General features: G+C 39.7%; 2 protein-coding genes across 3 annotated transcripts in view; both read right to left on the bottom strand.

Moving 5' to 3' along the window:
* Positions 1-146: 146 nt before the first annotated feature.
* On the bottom strand, positions 147-17,773 carry LOC134816128 (uncharacterized). 2 transcript variants are annotated; one of them, XM_063824887.1, is made up of 18 exons: positions 16,533-17,773; positions 16,246-16,403; positions 15,854-15,999; positions 15,468-15,594; positions 15,093-15,311; positions 14,409-14,795; positions 14,120-14,266; positions 7,650-7,811; positions 7,367-7,535; positions 7,141-7,232; positions 6,826-6,950; positions 6,465-6,618; positions 3,581-6,312; positions 3,249-3,441; positions 2,959-3,114; positions 2,598-2,780; positions 1,160-2,467; positions 147-778 (listed from the first exon to the last, which is right to left on the bottom strand). In XM_063824887.1, the coding sequence occupies exons 4-18, from the start codon at positions 15,544-15,546 to the stop codon at positions 711-713; spliced, it is 6,174 nt and encodes a 2,057-aa protein (XP_063680957.1). In that variant the 5' UTR covers positions 15,547-15,594; positions 15,854-15,999; positions 16,246-16,403; positions 16,533-17,773; the 3' UTR covers positions 147-710. The 2 variants fall into 2 exon arrangements, with proteins under 2 accessions (XP_063680957.1, XP_063680956.1); XM_063824886.1 differs by having other exon boundaries at positions 16,246-16,415; positions 16,533-17,613.
* Positions 16,621-23,996, bottom strand: part of LOC134815491 (titin-like) — a 63,429-nt gene continuing 56,053 nt past the window's right edge. The window contains exons 88-98 of the mRNA XM_063824029.1: positions 23,841-23,956; positions 23,521-23,695; positions 22,801-22,949; positions 22,484-22,619; positions 21,917-22,066; positions 21,640-21,768; positions 20,265-20,386; positions 20,005-20,152; positions 18,357-18,523; positions 18,009-18,221; positions 16,621-17,868 (exon numbers count right to left, since the gene is read on the bottom strand). Of these exons, the coding sequence (XP_063680099.1) occupies positions 16,621-17,868; positions 18,009-18,221; positions 18,357-18,523; positions 20,005-20,152; positions 20,265-20,386; positions 21,640-21,768; positions 21,917-22,066; positions 22,484-22,619; positions 22,801-22,949; positions 23,521-23,695; positions 23,841-23,956 (2,753 nt within the window). The remainder of the gene's footprint in view (positions 17,869-18,008; positions 18,222-18,356; positions 18,524-20,004; positions 20,153-20,264; positions 20,387-21,639; positions 21,769-21,916; positions 22,067-22,483; positions 22,620-22,800; positions 22,950-23,520; positions 23,696-23,840; positions 23,957-23,996) is intronic.

Genomic DNA, 23,996 nt, shown 5'->3' with positions numbered 1-23,996 from the left:
ACAAAAAGAGCTGTAGATTACTACAACAGAACGACCTGTTCTTTTAAAATGAGCAGGTATCTGGACGCGTGTAGCGACTGAAACTAAACAAACAAGCAGAATTTCTGCGATCCATATTCCATACTTCACAAATTGAAACGACTGTATGTTGGAAATCTAGAATCTAATATCATCAATACAGTAACCATCCGGGGACGTTTAGTTAATTGTTACCGTGGTTATCTAACAGTTCACATAACACTTTAACATACGTAGAAAAACATCTCTGGTTGTAGATATAATACATCTTCCTGGTTAAGTTAATGATAATTTACAAAGTTCAACCCGTTATACATATATAAAACTTAGTTAAAGCAATAAATAATTTAAATGCAATAATTACAGTACTATTCACTTCTGAAAATGATAATATAAAAGACATCGTATCATATTAAACTGTATTATACACTAAAAAATAAACACACAAATTCATTTTCTTCTTCAACAAAAAAGAAGCTACAACTAAAACTATCATACAAATAATAAAACTCTGAGAAGTCCGGCAACAACAATTTCTACTTGTTTTGTTGCTCGCTCTATGACACGTACTTTTTGTCAAGTTTCTACTTATTGAGTCGCGGGTGTGTCCATTATATTTCACCGGAGGTCTACCGGGGTCACGGTTTTGAGCTAAAGTGTGCTAAGTCAAGAGAGACTGGGGCTGGCAACTCTCAAATTCCAGCTTCGTACTCGTTAATTCCATTCGCTCCTTCGTTAACGAATATAGCACCCTCCAGATCTGAAAATATAATAATTAATATCGAGTGTTCATGCAGGGAATATAAATATCATATAATTGATTAGAACTAAAGTTGAAGTTTATTTAGATTGCAGAGTGCTTATTTAAAGGAAGATGAGCTTCAATTTATCTAACTTAAAGGGCGTGTAAATGTGAGATTTGACTTTCGTATATTAATAACATATATCTTTCCTTGAATTCAGAATGGTCTCCTAAGTAATTACATCAAACAACGAACTTTCTAGCACACAAATTACGCTAGATATCGCTTGCTTACTCTAATTCAGTCGGAACGTCAAAGTGTCTCCCTTTCTACTGCCTACTATTTATCTACGTGTTACTGCAGTGAAGAAGTTGATTATTTGTGTATGAGAAACTTACTTGATCTAAATCGATTAGCTCTGAGTCGGTTGAAGTTGGAACTGTTGACAGAGTCTAGCAGGAGTTTGTGAAGGTAAATGTATTGAGGCTCGTTCTGAACCATAGCGGACCTCTGCTGTCTCATACTGTTTACACATCCCAGCACATCAATAGTGTCCTCTTTAGTTAGTCGGTCCAGTGTAAAGTCCATACCGACGAAGACTCCAGTCCACCCAGCGCCAGCACTGCAGTGCACGACTAGCGGCTTCTTGGAGTCCTGTCTCATGTATCTGATGTAGTAGAGGAAGGTAAGGAACTTGACTTCCACTGGGTACCCTACATCGGGCCACTCTGTGTAGTGGAACTGCAGGACGGTCCTGGTGGATCCCTCCACTTCTAACTTGAGCTCTCTGACCAGGAATCCTGGGAACTTGTTCTCAGACTGTTTGGTGACTTTAACAACTCCGTACTGCTCCACAGATTCATCAGGCCAGTACTTGACGCTCTTCTTCTGGCCGCCTTGTTCTAGGTTTGTCAGCATCACCACAGAGGAGACGTTCTGCTCCCATACCATCCTCCAGAAGTCGTTCACTGTGTTATCTAGAGGACCTTGAGTGGCGATGTAAGCATTCGGGGTGACGTATCCGTTTATGTAACTGGCGTTGATATAGTCAGAGTTGAGATCGTTGTTTATCTTCAGGAGTCTGACTCGGGAGTGGTCATATGTTGTGATGGTTCCATATCTGTTCTTATCGTAATTCTCCGTTAACTGAGATACGATCTTCTTTGTGTCACTTCCCACACAGATGCTCCTGAATTCCTTGATGAAGCCCTCGTTTTTATTGATTGCCATGCCTCTGATGTAGTCGTTGAATCCGGACACCTTGAAGGGGTTACTATTGCCAATCTGTGCTCCAGAGTCGTCTTTACCCCTAACAATAACATGCTTGCTGCAACTAAAGGCACTCTCAGGCCTCATCTCTACATCTTGTTCACTATCTTGATATTCCTCCTCCTTTTTCTTCTTCATGTAGAAGCAGCAGAGTGGGATACAACAGAGAATGAGGAGGAAGATGATGACCAGGATCACAATCACAACTATCAAACCACCGGACAGACCGTCCTTCTCACAGAGACCAGCTGAGGTTTCCATCAGCTCACCGTCGTCACACCTATAGGAGATATACTCAATGTTGGGGTTTGATGTGCTCTTAAGGGTGTACCCTTCAACACATTCGACATCGAAAGTCTCCCCAGGAATGTAACTGGTGGCTGCTGTTATGCTCAAGTGGTTATCTGAGACCATAGCTGCCGGTACATAACAGACCTCTGAAAAATAAACCATGGTTAGCAATTAACATTCTTAAGAAATCTACGGAAGCAAAGAATCATTAATAAGAAGCCACGCTTTCTGAGTCCCCAATAAGAAATCCCACAACTTAGTTATCTAGAAACCAACCGTGACAAAAGCCTTCAGGATCGTCCAAGGCTGCAAACTGGTCACAAGAGAACGTGTCATCGCTACCATATGGAGGAGAGAAATTGGAGTCACACTTAACAGTTACTCCGATACCATTTGTTATGGTACTGTCTCCAAGTGGGTAAGTGGATCCGTTGCTCACATTAGGGACTCTGCACGAAACTGAGAGGGAGTAAGGGGTTTAAATAATTTACCTTGATGTAGATTTGTATTGTACAATCATTAATTTATAGCGAGATTACGAGAAATTATAGCGGGATAACGAGAGATGGATACCATTGAGCAGCAAGTAGTGAGAATGAAATATGTTTAAGAAGAAGTAAAGTGATTGTAACCCTACCTCCACATTCATCAGACTTTGCAGAGGCAGTTCCGGGGGTAGTCTCATCACCAGGACAGGCTATACAGTAGGTTTTACCTGCCTCATACTGGTATTCACCCTTAGGACACGCTACGCACGCTGTACCGGTCGAAAAATATCCCGCAGGACACTCAACTGAGAGAGGGATAACACATTAGGGTACGTTGAAATAGTAAATATCAGTGTCTTCCCGTAAAAATTAATGAAACATAACTAAAGCGTCCTGAGCTGAAAAAAGGAGCTACTATAATATCACTAAATTTACAAACCACACTGATCCTTGAAAGCAGGAGCTCCCAGCGGGCATTCCAAGTCCCAAGCAATTACGATTGAATCAAATTCCCAAGAAGCAGCTCGTTTATTGGTATTGTCTCCATCAGATATAGTGATCTTTTGTTGTAAATCTTCCAAGTCCAGATAATCATGTTTAGCAAGGTTAATGTAGTTTACCGAGTATTTCACCTGCAGAGAGAAATTATCAAAATTAAAAGAGATCATTTTCGAGTGAATTATTGTAGGCAATAATCAAAACGCTATGTGGAAGCAAAAGTAATGCTTTAAGATACGTTTGAATCATAACACAAGTTTCGAACCAACTTACAGATAACGCGTAGCCATCAGGAGTAGTGTTGCAACCAACAAGAGTTTCTGTTATTCCGGTCAGTTCCAGATCTACTTCTCCTTGATATCTCAGGAAAGCAGCCGTCTTCTTTCCCTCAGTATCGCAGTCTCGGTCTCCATTGCCGTAAGTAACGGTTACAGTCACAGACTTTGAATACGGAGTGATTTTTTCTCCGCAAAACTGGAATGAGCTTACAGAGCTAGATACAGACAGTAGGTTCCAGCCATAATCCTCACACCTAAGACGAGGCGGATCTTGAAAGGCAGAAAAGTGTCCAACACATTGCAGAGTAAGGTCAGGGTGATCGTAATTGACAAGAGCGGAGATAGGGGCGATGGTAGGACACAGCAGTTTCTTCCTTACACATCTAGGTGGAGAGCTCCAAAGCGCTCCTCCCGAACACCTGTATTCAGACTGACCGGAGAGTTGGAAACCGTCATTACACTTCACAGAGGCAGTTTCTCCGGGGAAGATAGAGGTTCCGGATGCGGTGACAACTCCATCATCAAGATCATACACGGCGTAACACTTTTTGTCTATTGCGGCGACGATCGTTCTTACTTTCGTAACATCAGGAGACCCATCCTTAAAAGAGAAATCAACAGTGCAGGTGATCGTAACCGTAGAACCAGACGTTAAGCTGTTTCTCCATGTAACGGTTGTCTTGGAAACATCAGCATTAGGGTCTGAACCCAAAGATAGTGTTTTTTGGTTGGAGGTCAGGGTTCCATCAGGGACTGTCCACTTAATCTTCTTAGCGAAGATATCAGCTGTTTGGGTGGCCGTGCACTGCAGCTCGGTATCCTCTCCAGCAACTAGTCCTGTACTGGTAGGTTCAGCGATGTAAATTCCTGCTACATTGAGTGTATCGCTTTGAATAAATAAACTTTCCTCGTCTCCCCAAGTCCACATTAATTCAGAGGTGAAGTCTCTACTTTCATACAAATTCAAGGGTTGACTAAGATCGATCTCAGTTTGATCAGGAGCAAAGACTCTTGGGTTAAAAGAGGCGGGTGAGCTCTTCAGTTGGATCATAGTATCATAGAACACATTGTTCTTGTCTTCGGGAACCAGAGCATAGTTCTGGAGATAGACCTTGTAGCCAACAGTAACTTTTGTCTCGAGAATGGTGGCAGAACAAGAGTAACCAGTACCAGGAGCGGAGATTGTGAAGGTAGACGTCATGATCTGATCATTTCCTGAGTACTTGGTGCTGATGAGAGGGTTGTCAGAGCCCTGCTTATCTCCGTTAGCATCAGTCCATGTTACAGGGGACCCCAGAGGCATCCTCAGGACACAAATCAGTGTCAGAGAATCTATCTTGCTGCCTGGGTAATAAATCTCATAGTTTCCAGCAATGGGTGCACCGTAGGTGGTGATGGTAAACTGATCAGACTTTATAGTCTCACCTCCCACGTTCAACTCGTAGTAATACCTGCCGGTACTAGCTACAGAGCGTGTCAATGGAATTGACACGCTCTTCAAGCCACCAGATGCAGTCTTAGTGTCTTGTTGAGTGTTCTCACTATCGTAGAGAGCCAGCACGATGTTATCTTTAGGAGAGGAGCCCACCTGAGCTACGATTTCAAATGTCCCGGCTAGATGAAGGATGTCAGATGGTTGCTTGTAGAAACCAACAAAGTAGGATTGTCCTTCTTCTTTGTGCACGTCTCCAAAGTTGTTGTAGTAGGCGGTGCAAGCAAAGTTAGTAACACCCTCAGTGAATAAGCTTAGAGAGACTTCGTATTTGGAGAAGTATTTGGTACCCCCTCCTTTGGCCATGGTGCTCATCGCATCGAGAGGTGTCTCAGTGGTCAATAATCGTCCTTGGTTAGAAATAGTAACACCATCGTGATCTCCAAATACCACGCAGGAGATCTCAACCTCCTCACCGGACTTCACTGCGTCAGGAACGATCAACTGTACTTTCATCACCACAAGTTTAGCGGACTTGCTGCTGACAATATCTGCAGCCACACAATAATAGATACCTGCCTGTTCCGCTGTTAGACTGTGCTCTGCTATGGTGTCACCTGTCTCTGTCACGAAGGTGTGATCAGGGGTTTGAAAACCAGTTGGTGTGGTCCACATTATACTGACATAACCTGACGCTTTGCAAACAAACGTAGCAGCTTGTCCTTCATCCCGGTACAGGTCCTTAGGAGATGAGAGGATCCGTACATAGTTCAACATAGCACCGGAGCTCCTGCCGTTGTTACCTTCGCAGAAATACTCGCCGTTATCTGATTCAATGGGATTTGAGATGGTCAGAGTAAAGAGGGTGTTACCGTTAGCACCACTGTTCTCCGAGGTTTGGGTTGATAGGTCCAAAGCGTTGTTGTCTGTTTTCTTAAAACTGACGGTGGTTCCAGCGGGTACCAGACACTCAAACTTTACACTCTCCCCAATAGTGTACTGGTCAGTTGGTCCCGAGATCACGTTTGTGTTAACCACGGTGTAGGTGTATCTGGAAGTCTCCACGGAGTAACCATCTTTAGTTCCGAGACAGTAGTAGTCAGCAGTCTCCGGAGTGTTTGAGTTCAGGGTGTAGGAGGCAGAACCGCCGTTAGGGGTAGTTTGCACCACAGTTTCAGTGCCACCTGAGCTGACCTTCACGATGCTGATGGAGTCAACATTGTGCATCTCGCACTCGATATCGTGGTTGGTGTTTACTGGAATGAACATATTTCGGCTGGGCTCTTTGATAACACCTGGAGATTTAGAAAAAGGGGAATTTATTACAAGACATTTACTGAAATACTGCACGAAGAGGGGGTTTCCTACATTAAAACTTCGGTTTTCCTACATTAAAAATTCAGTTTTCCAATGACAAGAAACATAGTCCAAAAACAAACTAACGAACCTATAACGTTGAATCCATTGCCGTTTTCCTTAGTAACAAACACGTCCTCATCCACCTGGATGTAGATGAACTCGCACGTGATACTGATGTCTGAAGTAGCCTGGAACTCAACTTTCAGGGACAGACCATCATCAGAAAGGTCTCCCTCATACACCTGGATAAAACGATTTACGTTTAAATGATATACAAGTCTGACATGTATTTGATATCTACCACGATTGGTATCTGTGTGTATTATAGAAGTATTAAATAAGTGTGTTAAAAAACAATAAATTATGGGAATTAGGTCCTTGAAATTTGAATGAGTGCCTTGTAAACTTAATTTCGGTCGAGCAATTACCCCAAAAGTTTAACCACGAACCTGCTTGTTGTTGATAAAAGCGGCAATGCTAGGAGGAAGATCCACTCCCTCGGGTTGTTGCCCAGCACAAGTGAAAGTGTAGGTGCTTCCAACAATTAGAGTAGCGCTCACACCAATATCATTTACTGAAGTTTAGCTTTGTTAGTTTCGTGTTATACAGTCATACACTAGTAGTTTAGCGGTATGGTTGTTAGAAAGTTAACACGTGTTAGATAAAAGTTAACACGTGTTAGATAAATGTTAACATGCGTGTTAGGTAAATGTTGACACGTGTCAGGTAAAAGTTAACACGTGTCAGGTTTATGTTCTGGTTACCTAGAGCAGTGACTTCGTGAGAGTGGTCAGCTAGAGTGGAGCCGAGTTTGCAAGAGTACTCCGCACTATTGTCAACTGTTACGTCCAACACACTGAAACAGGCAGTTCAATTAATTATAATCACTAAACTTCCTTTAACAAAATAAATATCATGATGATGGAAAATCTTATCCATACATTCACCTTGGTTACATTACCAAGATCACCTCATATCTCCCCCACTTACCTTGTGGTAGTCTGGGAATCAGTCACGTCAGTAGCAGTGTTTTCGAGGAGGATGTTGTCCCTGTACCAGGTGAGCCGAGCAGAGGTGTCGTCAGTGGTGTACTGACACGTCAGACTGTAGCTGTGTCCCTTGCTGGCGTACCCTTCGTACCCTGATAACATCAGCACACCTGGAAACGGTGGTGTTAGTTTATTGTGGAATGTTGTCATAACATGTTGATTGTTGATTGCTTTGTCCAGAAAGTTATGCAGGAATTCGGCCCTAACAATAAGTCTAGACTCACTTGAACAGAACTGAGTAGTGCCGCATGTGTGAGTAACAGAAGTCTTAGTTCCGATGAAGTAGCCCTGGTCACAGGTGGTGACGATGTTGGTGTTAGCTTCTACTCGGTACCCGGCTGGAGGATCTGTTGTTCCGAACATCACTGTTCCCACCTCACACACATCTGGAAATAATATCAGTTAGTTTTCAGATCACAAAGTAGTGAGCTGCACAATTGATTCTTATTTAAATAGCTTGGTTTCAGAGCCTGGGGTCTAAAGATAAATGTAGCTGTTCTCTTCTATTGTTAGATTTTAAACGAATGACCAGTGGTATAAGGTGAAAAAGAGAATGAAGTGAAGAACAGTACGAGTTTGAGAAGAGACCTAGATTAGTGTAACTCTCTTACCATCCATACTGGGTACGTGTAATTCATGTTATCTCTATTATATAGCAAAGCATGTGCCACAGATACGTTCTTTACGCCTCTCTTTAAATATCTGGTTTGCTAATCTTGACGCTCAGTTCATTTACGACCACCTTGAAGTTTCTAAAACTATAAAGCAACAATCGTGTTACAACACCATCTGTTTATCGCCCTAGCAGGAAGAGATTAGAGAAGGCCAGCTATAAGTATAATCCACAAATAGTTGGACTTTGGAGGCACGCGCTATTGTTTATTCCTTAACATGTTGAGCTTCAGTTTTAGTTAATGCTTCGTATGTATATAACTATTCCAAAAATCCCAACATGAAAATTATGATCTGCATCATCAATCGAAAGCTTTCTTAACTTAACAAAACATAAAGTTAACACTGAACAGGTCCTCAGTCTTGAATGCCAAATTTTACTTTAGGCTTCTCTTTAAATCGTCCATCTTAACAACAGCCACTTTCTTAACACCTTTCTTTAGATATCCCTTTTTACAGCCATCGTTTTAAACAAAATATCTTAGTGTCGAATATTTTAAATTAAGGTAGTCCCTTTACCTGTTATAAAACTTTATTAAAAGGAATTATTATAGTTAAAGTTTTGAGATAAGTCTTATGATAATGACTTATATGCTGCTTCTGTTACTGATGGCACCTCTTAGTGCAGCATGGTCAGGTAAGAAAGATTGCAGTTAAAAGTTTTGCCATCAAGCTTATTCCCATTTAATAAAAAGTCGTATCCTAATTTCTTTTCCTGCTAGTTTTCTATAATCACAATTATATCAGACCATTACATCCTGAGAGCAACATGTGACGATTACATGAAAGTGTATGTGGACGGCGAGGAACAGTCGTCTGAAAAACTGGACAATTGGAGTGAAGAATCTACCTTTGAAATACCAGCATCGTTCCAGGTGATCGGAATATATTGTAAGGATGCAGGGGGTGACTACGGTATATTAGCTTCAGTGGAAGATACCGAAGAAAATGATATCCTAGTAACTGACCACACCTGGAGATGCTCAAAGGATGAGCAAAATGCCGATTGGCTGCAAAAAGAATTTGATGATAGTACTTGGGAAAGTGCCAGAGAGAAGGACCACGGAGGTAATTTTATCGATGGAGATATCTCCCACAGTGCAAAGTGGATCTGGTCAAAGGGGACAACACAATTAGCAAACTGTCGTCGCATCAGCCATTTAAGTAAGTATTTATACCGAACTCTTGCTTTGTGTTATCGGTAGCAAATATTTATAAAGCTATAAGATAATGGGCACTTTATAGAATTCTAGAGTTTCTAATAATTTATTTATTCATTAGAAGACTGCACGGAATTAGACGTGTCCTGGAAGAATATAAGAAAAGAAACAGTTCCAGCACTGCCAGTAAAACACGGCATGAAGGTGAGGGTGATCTGTGGAGGGAACCATGTTAACCTTGGGGGAAGAGAAGTGCAGTGTAGGGAAGGAGTGCTGACAACTGTAAGAGATCCAGACTGTAGAAGATCAGGTGAGAACCTCTATTTAATAATCAAGATATTTTGTAATGAATTGATAGAAAACATAGAATAGGGATTTTATGTTTTCTTATCAACATTACAATCATGTTTAACATAATTATACTTGTTTTAAAGACCAACCATTTGTAAATGTCCAGCCTCTTCAATAAGAGTAAAATTACAATTTCAGCAACATGAAAATTATGATCTGCTCACTTCAGAATGTAAAGACGGTCTCTATCACATGGTTATGGCTACAATTATTCAATATTCTTATTCTATGCATATATAATATCCGTCTGCACAATTTATTCTTATTTAAATAGCCTGGTTTCAGAGCCTGGGGTCTAAATATAAATGTAGCTGTTCTCTTCTAATGTTTGATTTTAGACGAACGACCAGTAGTATAAGGTGAAAAAGAGAAAGAAGTGAAGAACAGTACGAGGTGGTGAGGAGTAAGAGACCTAGATTAGTCTAACTCTCTTACCATCCATACTGAGTATGTGTATTTCATGTTCTCTCTATAGCAAAGTATGTGCCACAGATACGTTCTTTACGCCTCTCTTTAAATATCTGGTTTGCTAATGTAGACGCTCAGTTCATTTACGACCACCTTAAAGTTTCTAAAGCTATAAAGCAACAGTCGTGTTTCAACACCATCTGTTTAGCGCCTTAGCAGGAAGATAAGGCCAGCTATAATCCACAAATACAATAACATTAGAGGACGTTAGAGAGTGTTTACTGTGGAGTGTGAACCTGAATAACATTAAGACGTGGTCGGTGTACAAGAGAACATCGCACACTGCTATAACATGCCAGTTAATCTGTAACAGACTACAGAGCTCCAGTTTTAGTTAATGCTTTGTATGTGAATAACTTTTATTAAAGAAATGGACTCAAAATTAAAGTGAACTCAAATTTGTTTGCCCTATCAGCATTTAGATTCGCTCAAAGGACCATTCATTTGTAAATTCTGCGCCATTCCAGTTACATTAAAAGTACAATTTCTGCACCATGCAAATTACACTCTGCTGAAGTGTATAGACGGTGCTACATTCTTTATCGAATAGTTATGGCCACAATTCTTCAATATTCTTATTCTATGCAAATATAATATCCGTCTGCACAATTGATTCTTATTGAAATAGCCTGGTTTCGTAGCCTGGGGTCTAAAGATAAATGTAGCTGTTCTCTTCTAATGTTAGATTTTAGACGAATGACCAGTAGTATAAGGTGAAGAAGAGAATGAAGTGAAGAACAGTACGAGGTACTGGAGAAAAGTACGAGATTAGTCTAACTTTGTCTAACTCTCTTACCATATCGTCACTAAAACACCTTCTTTTTTTAACAGAACATTCGTCAACAGTGACGTTATTTTCATATAACAAAGCATATGCCCACAGATAACGTAAACAAGCTGAACAGGTCCTCAGTCTTGAATACCAAATTTTACTTTAAGCTTCTCTTTAAATCGTCCATCTTAACAACAGCCACTTTCTTAAAACCTTTCTTTAGATATCCCTTTTTACAGCAATCCTTTTAAACAAAATATCTTAGTGTCGAATATCAAAAATTAAGGAAGTATCTTTACCTGTTTATAACTTAATTAAAAGGAATTATTATAGTTAAAGAGATAAGTCTTATGATAATGACTTATATGCTGCTTCTGTTACTGATGGCACCTCTTAGTGCAGCATGGTCAGGTAAGAAACATTTCAGTCAAACGTTTTGCCATCAAAGCATCAAGCTCATTCCCATTTAATAAAAAGTCTTATCCTAATTTCTTTTCCTGCTAGTTTTCTATAATCACAATTATTTCAGACCATTACATCCTGAGAGCAACATGTGACGATCGCATGAAAGTGTATGTGGACGGCGAGGAACAGTTGTCTGAAAATGAAAAACTGAACAGTTTTACTGAAGAATCTACATTTGAAATACCAGTATCGTTCCAGGTGATCGGAATACAATGTGAAGATATAGTGGGTGACTACGGTATATTAGCTTCAGTGGAAGATACCGAAGGAAATGATATCCTAGTAACTGACCACACCTGGAGATGCTCAAAGGATGAGCAAAATGCTTATTGGCTGCAAAGCGACTTCGATGAAAGTACTTGGGAAATTGCTACAGAGAAGGGCCATTCAACTAATTTGATCCCTGGAGTTATCTCTCACAGTGCTACTTGGATCTGGACAAAGGATGTGACAACTGAAGGTGGAGTTACAGCAAACTGTCGCATCACACATTTAAGTAAGTATTCAGACCCAAATCTAGCTTTGTGTAACCAGTTACAGATCTTTATTAGATATTTTGGAAACTTCACGCATTTCTTATGATACTGACTTATGGCCCTTCGTTACGCCATTGCGAATGACCAGTAGTATAAGGTGAAGAAAAGAATGAAGTAAAGAACAGTACGAGGTGGTGAAGAGTAAGAGACCTAGATTAGTTTAACTCTTTTACCATCCATACTGAGTATGTGTAATTCACGTTCTCTCTATCATAGCAAAGCATATGGTACAGATACTTTCTTTAGGCCAGCTATAAGTATAATCCACAAATAGTTGCAGAGGCAAGCGCTTTTGTTTATTCCTTAATATGTTGAGCTTCAGTTTTAGTTAATGCTTCGTATGTATATAACTATTCCCAAATCCCAACATGAAAATTATGATCTGCATCATCAATCGAAAGCTTTCTTAACTTAACAAAACATTTGTTTAAAGTTGCGTTATTTTCACTAGCAGGAACCCGTATAACCCTAAAATGGTGTCAAGACTCAAGAGACTAAAATGATTATACCTATTTAATTCGCGTTTTTGGCACCACTTGGGGATCCAAATATTGGGCTCTAAAACTCCTATTTCTTGGCCAATTTTTTATTTTTTCATGCTGATTTGGAGGCCATTAAAGCATTTGGCCCAGTCAAAAAAGTTTCAGTTTTATATCTTTTACGATTTTTGCGGAAAGTCGTGTTAAAGTTGATGCCGTGGTGTTAGTAAAATGGTACGGATCCATATATATATCGTCTCGCTTTATATATAGTAAGATAATACAAAGCATATGCCATAAATAAAATGGACAGATCCTGCTCCTTGATTCTGCAATCCCAAACATAATACCTCAATGTCTTCAATATTCAATAGAAGGAAAGTCGCTATACCATTTGCTTATTAAAACTACTGATCCCCGTAGTAAAAGTATTGCGATTAATCTTGAGACCATGACTTATTTGCTGCTTCTGCTACTGATGGCACCTCTTAGCGCAGAATCTTTAGGTAAGAAACATTGCAACCAATGTTTTCCCATAAACTTATTCCCATATCAACAATTTTATCTTAATGTCTCCTGAGAAAAGTCTTAATTAATCGTATCATATTTATAACAATACTTTCAGACCATTACATCCTGAGTGCAACATGTGACGATCGCATGAAAGTGTATGTGGACGGCAAGGAACAGTCATCTGAAATTGAAAAATTGAACAATTTGTCAAAAGAATCTACTTTTGAAATACCAGCATCGTTCCAGGTGATCGGAATTCGATGTGAAAATTTAGGGGGTGACTACGGTATATTAGCTTCAGTGAAAGATACCGAAGAAAATGATATCCTAGTAACTGACCACACCTGGAGATGCTCAAAGGATGAGCAAAATGCTGATTGGCTGCAAAAAGAATTCGATGATAGTACTTGGGAAAGTGCCAGAGAGAAGGACCACGATTTTATCCCTGGAGATATCTCCCACATTTCAAAGTGGATCTGGACAAAGGATGTGACAACTGCCGGTGGAGTTACAGCAAACTGTCGCCGCGTCACACATTTAAGTAAGTATTCAGACCCAACTCTAGCTTTGTATAACCAGTTACAGATATTTATTAGATATTGAGCACTTTTGCAAACTTCGCACATTTCTTATGATACCGACTTCTCAGAGGACTGTACGAGATTAGACGTGTCCTGGAAGAATATAAGAGAGGAGACAGTTCCAGTACTGCCAGTAAGACACGGCATGAAGGTGAGGGTGATCTGTGGAAGGAACCATGTTAACATTGGGGGAAGAGAAGTGCAGTGTAGGGAAGGAGTGCTGACAACTGTTAGAGATCCAGACTGTAGAAGATCAGGTGAGAACCTTTATTTAATAATCAAGATATCTTTAATGAATTGATAGAAAACATAGAATAGGGATTCTATGTTTTCTTATCAATATTACAGAGGTGTTTAACTTTAGACTCACAATTTGAATAAAAAGCTTCCAGTTAACATACAATTGATCTACACAGTTATACACACACTATTGCCGAGATAATGGCCCAATACTTGCCCTCCCGGATGCAGATCTCTCGACATCATGCCATTAGGAATGTTACACGCGGGGCATTCCATTTATCAGATCATTATCTTATTTATAGTTTAGCTCACAATACAAACTAGCACATACTATCAGCTAACTTGATGCTTCTGTTCCCAGATCTTTCTCCAGACTTCAGCAATGAACATAATAAGGAATAGAGTGAAAATCTCAACAACAACAAAAAGAAAAAGGTAAATTAACAGAACATACCTAGACAAGAAGTGGAGCCAGGACTTAGTGTGCTCTTTCCGTTAGAACAGGATTTACAGACGGACTGACCAGGCTGGTCTTGGTAGGATCCAACAGGACAACTCACGCAGTCCTGGTTGGTGCTGTAAGTTCCAACTCCACATTGCACTGCGATAACAAAGTTTAGAGATCCCATAGCAAATATATTAATCCACTTTGTGATCATCATACCAAAAATGTACTGTTAGCGAATTCAACAGTTGTAGTATTTCTAGATACCTTTATAACAGTCCCGAACTTCTAAACTCACCGCAATAGAGCTCTTCAGAACTGACTCCGGACCCAGCCGGACATTCCACAAGGAACCCAGACTCATCAGCATCCTCCTCTTCTTCTACCGTGAACCTCTTATTACCATACAGAGCAGATCTCTCAGCGGTCCTTACTTCGAGCAGGTCATCAGGAGTTCGGGCCACATTTGTCTCATCTGATTCTATCAACCACTTAATCTTGCACTTCTCCTGAGTGTAGAAGTTTTGAGTGCTCACTAGGGTGTTATCAAAGCCTTTCATGTCAAGATCCCGGAACTTCTGTTCGGTTATGAAGTTGAATATTTCATCAGAGCTGTCTGGAGGGCAGGTCAAGCCACCGAACGTTACTACCATCACCGCTTTGTAGGTGATCGGGATGATTCGTGCTGAAATAGTAATCATGATTAGTTGATCAAATGTGAGGTCGATATATTAGATTAATAAGTCAGCATCATGATTGGATGAGTAGAGACCGAGACACTACAGTTTCCCAATCACTACCACCTATCAGAGGATCGTTCCATGATTTGATTGCTTACAGTTTGATTTTTCGCACTTTTTACTGCTCGACTATTACAATCTAATCTCTATATATTTCAACGTTTAAGTTTGTTGTCTTGAAGCAATGAAATAGTAGACAATATCCACCCACTCAGTAAGAACTCTCTGAAAGAACAACTCACCTGTACAGGAAGGCATCTCCAGTCTGAGTGAGCTAAGATAGGTGTGGGACCAGTACCCTGTGTCCCTGCACGTGGTGGTCACACTGTCCTCCCAGATACTGGACATGGCGTTGTCTCCACTGCACGTGTACGTGCACGTGGTGCCTGTCTCTATTAGTTCTGTAGAGCAGATCAGGGAGGCGGTGTTTGAGTTCGGGTTCACGAGGTCCTCACAGCGTTCTGAGGTGGTGGGGGTTGTCAGCGCGAGACTCTTGATATTTGCAGAAACTTTATACCGACTTAATATTTATTGCTGATTGCGGGTAGACTTCTTCGCACGCTTTATTAATAATTCACTAAGTTGGAGAACTTTCATTTTAGTTTTCTTTGACTTACTGCTGATTTCAACTTGTTGAGGGTCGAAGTAGACATTCCACCGGTTCTCCTTCTTAATCTCGCAGTTGTAGTCTCCCATGTCAGCCAGTTCTACTGACGATTTCTCGTACTTGTAGGTAATCACTCCCTGCAAATTATGGTGTTAAGTGGGAATAAATAAGGGAGGTCTAGTTCTTATCAAGTAAACCGGAAATTAGATACTATTTGGTCACCAGCCGGGTCTCTTCAGGTGAATTCCTGTTGACGCTTCGAGGAATAAGGAACCAATTTAGAGTACTAAAATTTGTTGACAGAGTTCAATTCGTCGATACTCGATACAGTAAAACATAAAATTGTCATTTAGTGAGCAATAAAAACTACAACCTTATTGAATGTTATAAACTCACATTGTCAGTGGTAGATGTAGAACTGAGGGACTGCTCACTGAAACCGCGGTACAGACGAGCTGTAGTGCCCTGTTCAGTACTGCACGTTACTGTCAGTTTGTCCCCGACGTACAGAGAAGTTGAAGATACGCCGAACTTTCGGACACCTGGTGGAATTTAGAGTTACGATTATAGATTTAACTGAAGTTGTAGCTGCTGGCTGAATCTCGAATTATGTACTGCAGAAATAAATTCTCAGCCACTACTATCACTGGTTGCAAGCATTCAGTGCGGTCAAAAAACTGTTTTGATTCCACCCGATAGATTCCCTTCCATGAAATTGTACATTGCTTCGATGTTAATAAAAGCGGAAGGCAAGCTATATATAACATTTTAAATTTTACGAAACTCACCTCCAACTTTGACCACTACACGTTTCACCACGAAAGAGACTTCAGAGGCGTAAAAGCTAGATTGGATGGTTTGTTTGCAGGTGAACTCCCGATCTTTATAGTAGTCGAGACCATTAATTCGCTCACTCACCCCTGTCTTCGAGTATCCTTCCTCAGTTCTGGGTTTGATACTGTTTTTTCTTTAGAATTTGAGATCACTAAATTTAAGTCTCTTGACGCCATCAATAAACAATTATTATTATTATTCTGCTTCCGGATTAACCAGAAAATGTATAATATTCCCCTACCTGTGGGTGGTAACATATTGATCTTTTCCATCCTCCTTAGTGTACCAGGAGACGCTGAAGAGAGGTAGATCACTCGTAACAGTACAGGTCAGCCAATCATAGTCGCTGTACTGACAATCACTTCTTCCAGGTTCGGAACAGCAGGTATAGGTATTATATCTAGATCCAGCTGTTTGGAAATAGTGTACCCCTCGATCTCCACCGAGCAGATGTAGGGTCCAGTGAAACTCGTCGAGGTTATTTTTCCGAACTGGCCGTTTTTGAAACCAGTGGTTATGAAATTCTCCCTGGCATCGTCTGTGACGGTTTCATCAGCAGATGGGGAGATGGTCACTGTGCCTGCTGTCTCGAAACTGTATTGGCAGATGAAGGTGAAGGAAACACCCTCGTAGACAGGGAGGGAAGATTGGTGGGTTCCCAGCTCGATTGAAGCAGCTAGAATTTCAACCTGGCCACTGCCAAGTTCAGATTGAATTCCGGGGCTTGATTCGTCCTTGAAAGTGGCGTGGCACTTGAACGGCCCATTCTTGGTGATCACTTTGGAGAACACAGCTGTTGTTGTAATCCTAGTTAAACTGTTAGAAGTAGAGGTTGAGCTATCTTTAGAATACAGCAAAGCATATTCGTCACTAGAGAAAGCAGAGCTAACGAAAGTTCGTCCCTCTATCTCCGGGACAGAAGGTCCAGAGAAGGTGCAGGTTATCATGGCTGTTTCTCCTGTCTCCACCAGCATCTTATTCTCCGGCAGGCTCCAAGATATCAGCTGCAGGTTACTTTGTTTCGAATCTGTTCTTATGCTGTTTATATCAGTAATCGAACATTTGTACAAGCCTTCATCGTCGTTATCCACGTTTAGAATCTCTAAGGTACTGCCACTCTTGGCAGCGCTCATCCCAGTCAATGTTTTAGCGGACACCAGTGTGTCCACTGATAAGTAGGTTACCAGCATCCTGATTAAACTTTTATCCACTTCCTTCCAGTCACCACTATTGTCCCGTTTGTAGTATGTGAATATATTAACGGTAGCTGAACCCTCATACATGCAATACATGGTCACATCATCTCCTTCTTTGCCGACCCCGTTGGTTAGGAAAATGTTGGAGAGATCAGCTTTGGTTCCTACGGAGTTAGTCACATCAAGATTGTTTCCGTTGAAAGTGGCAGTTGCAGCGGCAGTATAAGTTCCCACATCATCGCTAACAAAGCTGGAGATAGTGAGGACTGATTTGATGAACTGGAACTCTCCGACTGAGTAGCTGTTAGGGAAGGTTTGGCTGATATAGATACCGCTTCCGGACGTGATTTGGGTTCCTTCTTTGTACCATTTAATAGTCGCCTGAAAGAGAAAATATTATCATAACCTAACCTCGAAAATCTTTATATCGATAAATACTAAATAGTTTACACAATGTTCATAAATTTTAATCTCAATTTTCGACAACATAAAAAACGTCAACAAATATTCGCATTAAAAACCTCCTTGTCGTTAATAAGAGTAGCAGTGATGGTGAGAGAATTTCCATTAGAAGTAGAAGCTGCAGACTCCATGCCAATGTACAGGACAATAAGAGCAGCTTCGTCCGAATACAGGATCCCTCCAACATTGTTGTCGTCAGCAGGGTACTCTGCTTTACAGCGGTACACTCCTAAGTCATCTGGTGTGGTGGAGGGGAGGACCAGACGGGAGGACTGAGGGGGATTATGGTCAGCCATTATTTATACCAGATTAGGGAAAATCTTTAGTTTATTTTGTAGTGAAATAAAATATAAAACCCCAGAAATTCCAGAAGAATAAAAAATATCCAGAATAAAAAAGTTTAATACCTGGCTGTTGGAATCAGAGGTATCAGTGATTAGGTTTGTTTGGGTGAAAGCAGATTCGTTCTTCTCCCAGGTGATAGTCGGAGTTGTTGGAATGGATTGGGTGGAACAGCTCAGAGTTGCTGGACTTCCAACCACCACCTTTTTATATGTTGGACTAGATTCGAACTCTGAAATAGAGAAGATAAGTTAAAATTCTAAACATAGACAATTTATAATATAATATTGTTTAAGAATATACTGTTTAAGATCTTTTCAAATCATTCAAAATTTCAAATTTTTCGTTTGCGACGAGAAATTATATAAAAATAAGCTTTGTCCATTGAATTCGATTTTTTAATAAAGAAAAAAATATAGTGTTTCACCACGAAACAATTATATCAAGATCCTAGACTTCTTCTGTTTTTTTGTAGATAAAAATCTTGCAAAATTAGTAATTATCTCAGACTTATCTCTCGTCCGGCACCGGTTTCGAGATACTTACATTGTTGGAAATAGCATCCGCTCATAATAACTTGCCTCTTCATTTAAAATTATCTCGAAAACATATTCCGCAAATACAGCTGCAAATATAGCGGCAAAAACAGCTGCCTGTTTATTTTTGCGATATTTTCTATTTTCAGCATCATGGGCCGTGGCCATATTCAAAGTGGACGCGGTCATTATAGATTTTGTTTTTTGACGTCATATCATTGTCTTGGTAGTGGACAATGGCACCTCATGATAGAGTAGTTTGCATTATTCATATTACTGGCCATTAACCGAGCTCTCTGTTATTAAGCAAAACTTTATCTTTAAAGATGAGCTTTGTACAGTCAGCTGCTCAGTAATCATGTTTACGTACAATACCGATTGCTTACATCCTCCAATGGAAAGGTCGCTCGGTAAATGATTACCGGTACGTGAAGACTAAAGAGTTGCGTAATGTCAATATAATTTGTCGTCATGAGGGACAATGCTTACAACGTGTTCGCCAATTCTAGATCCTGAAGGTTTAAGGTCCCGCCATGTTACCAGTTAGTTATATCATTCCAGTTTAGCAACAGCGTTCCAATGTTCTCTACAATCAAGTCATTTTGTATTCCACTTTCAACATATTATGCTAGTAATCAATAACTACACCGCAGTTATTGAAAAGTGTTTAAAGAAACTAATAACAGGGAAATTCTGAACAACCTCTTTTGATATTTTTACCAGTAGTCGGATTTAAAAAAGGCTTATCTAAATAAATATGTGATTAAGTCGTGTTATATTATTGAGTCTCATGTTTTTTTTTTCAAGAAAATTTCTGACTTTTCTGAATAGACCCAGTGATGACAGTTTCTAACGAAACCTTCATTAGAAACTGTCATCACTGAGTCTATGGAGAAAAAATAAATAAATAAGTTAACAAGTAAATAAATATATGTAAATATGCGAGTTAACAAATAAATAAATATATATAGATAAATAGGTTAATAAATAAATAAATGTGAATAAATGATAAAATATTGATAAATAGATATCAATATAAATATGAATAAACAAATCCAAAAGATGTTTTTGACGATCTACATCAAAATCTAAAACTGAGCTAAGGATAATACAAAAAAAACCCAATTCCAATGCTGGAGACTGAGTCCGCTGGCCACAGGGGGCCTAGACCACTCACCGTACACGGTGACAGAGGCTGGGTCGGTGTTGATAATCTTGCCGTTGACCGGGGCTTCACACAGGTACTCTCCGCTGTTGGCAGAGGTTGCCTTGGTGATGGTCAGGGTGGAAGAGGATTGGCTGCTGCCTTGAACTGAGATGTAGTCCTGAGGAGACAGGGGTTAATAATTTTCAATAAGCTTTATTATTCTATAATGATATTTTACAATTATTTCCTAATATAAAGTATAATTTCAGTACTTTACAGCTGTAACTCACAGATTCCGAGACCAAGTTTCCGTCTTTTTTCCACCGAATATCAACGTTAGATTTAATTAGACAGCTCAAAATAAGTTCGTACCCAGCGAACATCACCTTGTCCTCGGGGTGGGTCTTGAAGGCTGAAAAAGGTGTGGGTTTCAATAATCAATATTTTCAGCAATCAGACAACGAATGAGTTTCAAAGTTTGGACTTCATGTTACATTCCAATCGTCACTTTGTCATTAGTTGCACTTTGAACTTCTGCATTGAACGATATTCAGACAGGTCAGTCTTTAAAAGGTGTTAACCCTGGCAGTCGAAGCAGCCGTGAATGATAGCACTTAATCGATTTAGTTTCCGAGATAATACCAGTTTTTTGGGAATTAAGTTTCACTCAACACCAAAATTGAACGGCTATTAGTTAATTGTCAACGTAATTAGTTTGCACGATAGCGGTAGCCGTTGTTATTTATTCGTTCGCCAGCGCGACAACACTTGTTCCAATACAAATTTATATCGAGGAGGTAAAGTTTAGTTGTTGGTTATCAGCCCGTTTCTTGCCTATTTAGTAAGCGGTGCCTCTGAAAGGCGCACGATGTTTTGTCAACTTTTATTGCTTCTTAACCCAAAAGTCTAACTCTAATCTAGTTTTGCCTACATCTGCACTATTTAAACCACCACCGACTACACTAATCAGTTTAATTCCATGAGGCCCTTTCAATCTATAAAGTGAATTTATCCTTGTAGTTTCTGAGTTTTTGTTTACTCCTTAGAACGACACATAATCAATGCAGGAGCTCAGCTTGAATAATGAGTTTCAAATTTCGTTACAAGATGCATCCTTTCGTTATGCATTATCCAAATTTATCCATCACTCATGCTCACACTCGTTCAATTCAATATACCACGACATTTTTTGATATTTATGATGTAAATCGTCCACGGAATTCGTAAATGGAGCTGTCACTTGGATTGCATTCCTTCTAGAGAAATAGAAAGACTATTTCAAATGCCCGTTTTAAGTACGACTTTCCTACCATCATATTTTAATCATCGGCAGCGGTCAGAGGTTCTCTATTACCTAATTATTAATTGGTCGTTCACCAAGTAATCTTATTGGTGCTGATTGATAGTTATTGGTGTTCAAGTTGATTTGTTGAGCGGAAGCTGGTTTTAGAATGACGTTAAAATGCGTTACATAGAATTTGATAACTTAACTATTTTATGATCGTTAATCACTAATACTTGTATTCGTTAACATCAAATTGTTTTGCAAATATTAACCTTTTTCTTTTGATTGAGTGTAATTGTATATGCCTGATATCATCCACATCATATAGGGCTAAAGATTAAAATTCCTTCCAAAAGTTAAAATAAAGGTAGCAAACTTACAATCAATTCCGAGAATGATATCGGATGAGGTCAGAACACCAATGTTTTTGTAGTCCATAGAGCACTGGTATATTCCAGCGTCAGCATCACTAACTGAGTCAAACTTTAAACTTGCTTTGTACACAGACTCTGGGGTTTCTAAAGGGTTAAGGTTAAATATTTCGTCAATTAAAATTGTGTTTTACAGAATGAGTTCTGTCGTACATAAAAACTACCAGGCATTTCTAAAGGGTTAAGGTAAAATATTTCGACAATAAATGTTAGCCGAGTTATGTACCTGCGGGTCCCTCGTTAGTACTGGCCACACTAGACTCTTCCTTGACCCAGGTGGTGGTTACATCAGCACTGGAGACAAGGGTTGAGGTACAGGTCAGGGTCACGGACTCTCCGTACGCTACTGACTGGGGGGTCGAGCTGGACAGCATGTCTGAAGGAAGGTATTGGTTAGCTGGTGTGTGAGGGGGACAATTAGTGAGGTATTCGTGAAGGAGCATGATGTAATTGTAGGATGGAAGCCGTCCAAAATAGAGTCTATAGAGCTATTTTAATTAACCATGCCATTGCCAAGTCGATCGCATGATCAAATATTATCAATTGTGAAATTTGATTTATTCCTTGATATCATAGTTCTCTTCCGCTTTATAAGGTTACAAAGAGATCTTCAGACCAATAATATAACTGGGTTGATACAAGAATAATAATCACAGCTTTGATTCCCCAGCATTTCCTATTTCAGTATGTTGTTCTGATATTACATTTTGCTCACCGGACACGAGTCCGGTGCTTAGTGCCTTCTTACTCATTTCCATTTGATTGGACACATTGTAACAGGTTTATTGCTTACCTATTTTCTTGAGTTCGGAGGATTCGCTCGTCAAAGATGCTGAGTCGTACCCAAATCTGCAGTTGTACGTGTCCGTGAAGTCAGATTCTTTCACAGACGTTATTACGTGGGCTACATTGTAGCTGTCCGTCGTGCCCTGCATATGGTTAATAGTCATAAATTATTCATCTTAATTTACATAAATTAATTTCCTTCATCGTCTCAATTTTGTCGGCTTACAAATTTTAAGTCCAATTACGAAGCAGCTGAGCTCTCCAGATGACCATTTTAATGAGTGGTACTCCATTATAATACTGAAACTAAGCAGGTATACTTACACTGAGCAGGTCAGGGTCCTCGTTCTTAGAAAGGAGAGTTTCTCCATTGTAGATACTGAGTTGGGGTTTGTAGCCATCAGGTGAGATACCGACACACAGGAGGGTTGTTGCACTCCCGATAATACCGAACTGCTCACTAATTGCTACCTCTGTGGGTGGTATCAACTCGTTAATTAGCGGTTAAATTACTTTTTAAATTATCAGTTTAATTACTTTTAATTACGTTTATTTGCAAGCTTGTAGAAACGATATCGTTACAGTTTTCATGATAAAGGTACTTAAAATTATAAGTCACTGAAATAATAATAAGAGCTTAGAAATAAATTATTTGGTTAGTATGATAAGTGATTTGAGTAGAGAATTTTGAATTATGAATTTAAACAGTCAATTTATCATTTAGAGCGATTTGAATAGTTTTAATTGTTTTCCTTTATTGTAGAAGTATATGATAGCACAAAGGGTCGCGTAATTAGTTTTACGCCACGTGTTTTATTCAACAAGTCCGCTACTAATGCTCTAATAGCCAGGCAATTTTATTTTGATGAGTGCTGTTATCAAAAGTTTAAACTTTTCAGTTCGGCCAGTATACTATTTGCAGTAATTAACGATGGAGGTCACTCACTATTATATTTATTTACCTACTATTTATATTATTTATTCACTCCCTTTGTTAATCGTCAATATCAATACTTATGACTATTTATTGGTATCCTTACTGACCAGCGGGAAGCATCAAAGCTGCATCTGACTCAGCCTCCACATCATCCCACTTTGCTTTGCACTGGTAAACACCGGCATCGGAGGGTTTCGAGTTGAAAATGTACAGATCAGACCCTACATTTATGGTATCTCTCGCTCTCGTTGTAATTTTATTGTTGAATGAGATGGGAGGAATCTGAGGTTAAGAAGGGGGTTGGTTATTTACTTTCCTCATTGTTAAGCGTTCTAAAGCGCTTTTTTAATCGTTTTGTGTCATTGGGTAGAGTCACGGATATTTAATTTATAATGCAACATGATTATTTCATTACAAGTAAACTTACGATAGAGCCGTCTTTGTACCAAGATATAGACGTTGGATAACCTCCAGACGTTAAACAGCTCATGGTTGCTTCTCCTCCTTTGTCGATCAACTGGAAGACGGGGCTCTCGAAGAAACCTGGGTCGAGCATTATACAGTCAAATTAGGATATTAGCAT

Source organism: Bolinopsis microptera, chromosome 5 (genome assembly GCF_026151205.1).
Source record: "Bolinopsis microptera isolate Bmic1 chromosome 5, MBARI_Bmic_1.0, whole genome shotgun sequence".
In the NCBI taxonomy this organism is placed as follows: Eukaryota; Metazoa; Ctenophora; class Tentaculata; order Lobata; family Bolinopsidae; genus Bolinopsis; species Bolinopsis microptera.
The sequence above is the reverse complement of the archived record's forward strand: the minus strand, read 5'-3'. Positions and strand labels throughout refer to the sequence as shown.

Excerpts from the sequence above, each read along its gene's own strand:
- LOC134816128 (XM_063824887.1), bottom strand. The coding sequence starts at position 15,546 with ATGGGAGACTACAACTGCGAGATTAAGAAGGAGAACCGGTGGAATGTC. Across the intron at positions 6,619-6,825 it reads CTTTTATCAACAACAAGCAG|GTGTATGAGGGAGACCTTTC; the intron begins GTTCGTGGTTAA and ends CGTTTTATCCAG. Across the intron at positions 6,313-6,464 it reads CAATGGATTCAACGTTATAG|GTGTTATCAAAGAGCCCAGC; the intron begins GTTCGTTAGTTT and ends CTAAATCTCCAG.